The sequence below is a fragment of the Rissa tridactyla genome, chromosome 21 (assembly GCF_028500815.1).
Source record: "Rissa tridactyla isolate bRisTri1 chromosome 21, bRisTri1.patW.cur.20221130, whole genome shotgun sequence".
Classification (NCBI taxonomy): domain Eukaryota; kingdom Metazoa; phylum Chordata; class Aves; order Charadriiformes; family Laridae; genus Rissa; species Rissa tridactyla.
Genome location: NC_071486.1, coordinates 2,021,553 through 2,027,815, shown reverse-complemented (window position 1 = coordinate 2,027,815; position 6,263 = coordinate 2,021,553). Strand labels below are relative to the sequence as shown.

At 52.2% G+C, this 6,263-nt stretch overlaps 1 protein-coding gene across 1 annotated transcript; it reads left to right on the top strand.

Annotated features, from left to right (window-relative positions):
- The first annotated feature begins 534 nt into the window (after nt 1–534).
- Nucleotides 535–5,056, top strand: KCNA2 (potassium voltage-gated channel subfamily A member 2). The gene has a single exon (XM_054181589.1). It carries the CDS (start codon nt 980–982, stop codon nt 2,477–2,479), a length of 1,500 nt encoding a protein of 499 aa, XP_054037564.1. The 5' UTR covers nt 535–979; the 3' UTR covers nt 2,480–5,056.
- Nucleotides 5,057–6,263: the final 1,207 nt, after the last annotated feature.

Below are 6,263 nucleotides of genomic sequence, written 5' to 3'. Positions count from 1 at the left end.
TTTGGCTTCTCCAGGTAATGTGATTTGTTTTCTGTGTGCCATGGTGGTTTGCAGAGAATGACAGGAGCCGGGACACCAGCGGTCGAGGAGGGGGAACTGCAGTGGTCCGCGGGGCAGCTTCCATCGGCGGCTAGCCGCAGCGCTCGCCCGGTTGGGGGCAAGGCAGGGAGGGCAGCATGTCGCCTTCCCCGCTCGATGGCCAGGGCAAGAGGATGGGGAAGGTGTCCGACTTAAAAACCCGGCGAGGAGAGGAGGGTAGATCGCCTGCCATTGCACGGTTAAACCTTAACCCTTAGCTGCATGCGGGGGAGTGAGCTCAGCCCGGCCTGCCTCCCCCCGGCACCCCGCGGGGTCCCCTCCCCACCTTAGGGCCGGAGGGGGTTATTTTTCTTCTTTCCTTTCTCCTCCCTTCCCCTCTCCTCCCCCCCACCCCCCGCCCCCTGCCCCCCGCCTTTTTTTTTTTTTTTTTTTTCTTTTTTAATTGGAATTTTTAATTTTTAGCCAAAAAAAAAAAAAGTTGTGGTTGGCCAACGTCAGTTTTGCCAGCCTGGTTTTGGAATAGGTGACGGTTCCTCAGGTGTTTTCTCTCTTCCACCTAACGGGTTTAGGCGGGAGTTTCTGAACTCTGTCCCAAAGAAGGCAAATTAACCCCCCCCGAGGAAGGGCATAGGCACGGTAGCGAAGGGAGCTGCTCTCCTCCCCCCAACTTTACTTCATCTCTCTCTTTCTCAGCAGGGGCAATTTTCTTTCCTTTTTTTTTTTTTTTTGTTTTTTTTTTTTTTTTTTTTGTTTGTTTGTTTTTAGTTTAATTTCATTTATTTTCTCTTTCTTTTTCTTTTAATCATCCCTTCGCCTTTTCATGAGACACTTCCAAACCTACGTACCTGTCCTTCTGCAGGATAGTAGCCCTGCCCTGAATCCGATCCCACCACCGGGCCCTGGGAAGAGTTTAGCATAAGGATTTCTTTTAAACCCCAATATGACAGTTGCTACCGGAGATCCTGCAGATGAAGCTGCAGCTCTTCCCGGTCACCCGCAGGACACGTATAACCCTGAGACCGACCATGAATGCTGCGAGAGGGTGGTCATTAATATTTCGGGGCTGCGCTTTGAGACGCAGCTCAAGACGCTCGCCCAGTTTCCAGAGACCTTACTGGGGGATCCTAAAAAGAGAATGAGATATTTCGACCCACTCCGGAACGAGTATTTCTTTGACCGGAACAGACCCAGCTTCGATGCGATTTTGTACTATTACCAGTCTGGTGGGAGGTTGCGGAGGCCGGTTAACGTGCCCTTAGATATCTTCTCGGAAGAGATTCGTTTCTATGAACTGGGGGAAGAAGCGATGGAGATGTTTCGGGAGGATGAAGGCTACATCAAAGAAGAGGAAAGGCCGTTGCCTGAGAACGAGTTTCAGAGACAAGTGTGGTTGCTCTTCGAGTACCCCGAGAGCTCGGGACCTGCCAGGATTATAGCTATTGTCTCCGTCATGGTGATTTTAATCTCCATCGTCAGCTTTTGCCTGGAAACGTTGCCCATTTTTCGGGATGAGAACGAAGACATGCACGGCAGCGGGCTGAGCCATCCCCCCTACTCCAACAGCAGCATGGGGTACCAGCAGTCCACCTCTTTCACAGACCCCTTCTTCATCGTGGAGACACTTTGCATCATCTGGTTCTCCTTCGAGTTCTTGGTGAGGTTTTTCGCCTGCCCCAGCAAGGCTGGGTTTTTTACCAACATCATGAACATTATAGACATCGTAGCCATCATTCCCTATTTCATCACCTTAGGGACGGAGCTGGCCGAGAAGCCGGAGGATGGTCAACAAGGCCAGCAAGCCATGTCCTTGGCCATCCTTCGAGTCATCCGCTTGGTGCGGGTCTTCAGGATCTTCAAACTCTCCCGGCACTCCAAGGGGCTGCAGATCCTGGGCCAGACTCTCAAGGCCAGCATGCGGGAGCTGGGCCTCTTGATATTTTTCCTCTTCATCGGCGTCATCCTCTTCTCCAGCGCCGTCTACTTTGCCGAGGCCGACGAGAGTGAATCCCAGTTCCCGAGCATCCCCGATGCCTTCTGGTGGGCCGTGGTTTCCATGACGACTGTTGGCTACGGAGACATGGTCCCCACGACCATCGGGGGGAAAATAGTGGGTTCCTTGTGTGCCATCGCTGGCGTATTAACGATTGCCTTACCAGTGCCCGTCATAGTGTCTAACTTCAATTACTTCTACCACCGGGAGACGGAGGGAGAGGAGCAGGCTCAATATTTGCAAGTAACCAGCTGCCCAAAGATCCCCTCTTCCCCTGACCTAAAGAAAAGCAGAAGTGCCTCTACTATTAGTAAGTCTGATTATATGGAGATTCAGGAAGGCGTAAACAATAGCAATGAGGATTTTAGGGAGGAGAACTTGAAGACAGCCAATTGCACCCTAGCTAACACAAACTATGTGAATATCACCAAAATGCTAACCGATGTCTAGTCGCTAAAATCTAGTAACGTATTTAAAGCTGAAGTGGAACAATTGCAGATATTGAGTGCTGCTCTGCATTGTAGTTAATAACAGTATTTTCTACGGTGTATATTTGGTTCTGCATGGGAAGCAATAGCTGTGTAAGTGACTTTTAACCTTTGATTTCCACACCGACTAAGCGTTCGTGCGAGAAAAAAAAAACACAAAAAAACAAAAAACAACAACCACAAAACAAACCCAAACCATTTCGTTTCCCTTCTCCCATCCCAGGCTTGTGGGTTTCCAAAGATCTGAAGCGGTCGGGCGTTTCGAGCGATGGGATGGGGATGTTGGGGGGCAGCTCCGGACCATCCCGGGGTACCAGGAAGGCCGGTCCCTTGTCCCGCGGAGCTGGGTGACGGCCAGTTTCCAGGCTGGGAAAGGTCAGGCAGAGCTTAACGAAGGGAAGATGCAGTCGTGTGGCCGAATTGCTTGAAGGCTCAGGTTTCCGCCCCGGGAATGCCAAGTGCGAACGCATCGCCCAGGCTCGTGTTTCATAACTGAAAATGCTGCATGCTGCAATAGTTTCAGCCACTGCAGTATGCCAGTGTGAGGCCCAGGGGAGGGATAATTAGTATGACGGCACATTATTTATTAAGTCTTAAATTTTCTATGCTAGGCATCGGGAGGGACGAGTAAATAAATCAAGCGCTTGGATTTGATTTATTTATTTAGATGACACTTCCATCACCAATATTTCCAGGATCACCAAAGACACCTCCACAAAGACACATTGAAAATGAGTTGGAAAAAGCATCTTTTTTTATATCTATATATAAAACTGGAGCAACTATGCTGTGGCCTACAATATATTTATACTGCAGTGAAATTTAACCAGTAATACAGTACAGCTGCATGGGTATTTGTTGCATGAATCTGAATATTTAATACACACACAAATATATATTTTCTTAGTAGACTATACAGTATTCATGTTTATAGTGTTTATAGATTCTCCGGTGGCTCGAAGGAGATTCATGGAAGTTAAAAAAATCACCATTATCTTTAAAAACTGGATGGGGAAGGCATGTGCTGACAACAGTTTGATAGATAACAAGGCAAAGCCTGAGTGTCCGAGCATCCAGACGCGAGAGCCGACTAACGCGAGCGAGGGAAGGTGAGCTGAAAGTTAAACACCTGCACTCATTATAGGGCGAGTAATTAGTCATTAATCTTGGTGTCAGGAGCAGAACCCATGGCGGATCGGAGAGGGCGCGAGGAGCAGGTGGAAGAGCAGGTACCAGCTCTCCTGACTTGTTTGTTCAGCAATTTTCAGCTCTTTCCTGTACAATTATCGTGTGTGTGTGTATATAGATATTTAGAGAGCGACTATAGGGCCGAATCCTCAGCAAACGTGAGCACTTGGAGCATCAGGGACTTCCCGGCTCAGGGGTGCCGGGATGGTGGGACATGGGCTGGAGCAGGATGCCCTGCCCCGGGGCGCCCGTGGGATCACCAGGGCAGGGTGCGTTTTGGGCTGGAAAACACCTTTTCAACCATGCAGAGCCTCAGGGCTGGTGGTTTGTTCCTTTGAGGTGGAGACGGCGCGTGCGGAGGGCGGGCTGGACCCGAGCTGGCACCTCTGAGCCTTGGCTTTGCCCCCTCCCAGGGTTTTAGGAGGGGTGAGTCGAGGCGCAGAGACCCTGGGGTGGTCTCTTCTTCTTCTTCTTCTTCATCCCCGGCGTTATCTGGGGATAGGCGGGAGCTGTCGGGCCAGGGGGGATCTCACCTGCTTTCCCCATCCCCGTCAGGGTTTCCTTGCGTTTTCCCCCCATTGCTGCCAGTCCCCGGGGATGGGCGCCCCGTTCCTCCGCCCAGCCGGGGAATAGAGGGATGCAAACCTCTTCTGAGGTCGCAGTCGAGCAAAACCTCCCCGGGCTGTGGGTTGGGGTTTAGCAGCCTGTTGAGTTGGGGTGAATTTGGGCTGAATCGGGGCATGGGCAGTGCTGTACCGCTGCGGTGAAGTGTGGGCACAAGGAGGGAAGCCCATTGCAGAGCGTGCCGGGGAGGTCAATCAAAGCCTTCCTGAGCTCGGAGAGGAAAAACCCTACAAATAACAATAAAATAAACGGTGCTAGCGTATTCTACAGCAATGGTTCAAAATGCTGCTCTGGGGCCGGCTCCATCCCTCGCGCTGATGTGGCTCCACTCAGCCAGGTGGAATCACTCCTCATTTTTACTTGATGGATTGATTGATTCAGGCCTGGCTGTAATTAATACCCAGTGTCCATGATTAGTGCATGAGAGCCCTGGCTTCTGCTGGGTGCAGAGGACCAGCAGCATCGATGCGTTGGGTCTCAAAGGTGCTCAGCACCACGCAGTGTCGGACCCCCCAGCCTGTCTTTAATTACATCTTGTTATATTAGGAGCCCTCTCCTCCCTCTCTGCTGCTGCAGCTCTGAAATGGGACCCCCTGAAGCTCGTTAACACCTTAAACACACACATAAAAAGAAGCAATGCAACCGAAAGCAATAAATCTCTGCTTCTGAAGCTTGTCCCATGGAACGGGATGGGGCTGGAGCGAGCCACCGGCTTGGGCACGATTCCCAGGGTGGTGGTGGGCCAGCTTCCATGGAGCTGGCTCATCGGATGCCCGATGTGCTGGGATGCTGCCCACCCACCCGTGGGCGCTCCTACCAGCGGACGGTCCCATCCCTGGTGGGTGGGAAAGCACCCAGGGCGGGTTGCTGCAGGGATTTTGGGAGGCTGCTGGCCCTCAGCGAGACTTTGTTTAACGCCCACGGGCTTCCGATGATTTGGGGCGAGCGTCCACCAAAGTGCTGGGTGCGTCTTGGGAGCACGAGCGCTGTTGTGGGTCGATAGGGATCACGGGGTTTTTGGAAGAGGTGCTGTTTTGGCCATGGTGTCTCCGTGGGCTTTCCGAGGCCGGGCACAAGGGGAGAGCGGGTCTGCGAGCAGCATCAGGCACATCCAAATCCACGCTCCAGGCTGGGGGGTTCCCGGCTGTCTTGGGAACCCCCAGAGCCACATCGCAGGGATGAACGGTGCCGAAGAGCAAGAGACCACGTTCCTCCTGTTGTCACCGATGTGAGCTGACATCTGTCCCCACGGCAGGAGCAGCACGGCCCGTCCCTTCCTTGGGATGGATCCTGCACCTCTTGTGCTGATCCAGGCAGATGTTCCTGGGGAAAACGAGCCGTGGTGGGAGAGCGTCTCTGCTGCCCTTGGCACAGTGTTCGGGAAATAGGGAATGCACGCGGAGAAGCGCCGGCATGTTTGGTTCAGGGCAAAAAAGGTCTGTGGGGGCTGTGACTGGAAGCGATCTGTCAGGCTGCACAAAGCAGAAGGGTCCAGGTTTCTCCCCCGCACGGAGAAACGGTTCCCCTATAGCTTTTAATGGGATTTGTGCCTGCAGGTCGGAGCTCTAGTGCTATTTCTAGCTTTGCTTCTGACTCACTGATGTGATCTTGAACCAGTTTTTCAGGAGGAGACTGTGATTTTTTTTTTTCCTTTTTTTTTTTTTTTTTTTTCCTTGAGGAATTTGGTTTGAGAGACTCTGGGCCCGTTTCTGCGGAGATGCTGAGCATCCCAAACTCCCCCTGGCTCTGAAAGTGGGCAAAAATGAGCATTGGCTCATTCAATCCTCAGTGCAAAAATGGCTCAGGCTGAGGATGCTAAATTAGGGACCGGGGAGGGGGAGAGTCCCACCATCGACGTTAGATGCATCGGGCCACCAAACGTAGGTGGTGTGGTTGCCTCTCCTCCTCCCGTGGAGACGTTTGCTGCTCTCCAG

Bases quoted from the DNA above. Each gene is read 5' to 3' on its own strand.
- KCNA2 (XM_054181589.1), top strand. From the start codon at position 980: ATGACAGTTGCTACCGGAGATCCTGCAGATGAAGCTGCAGCTCTTCCC.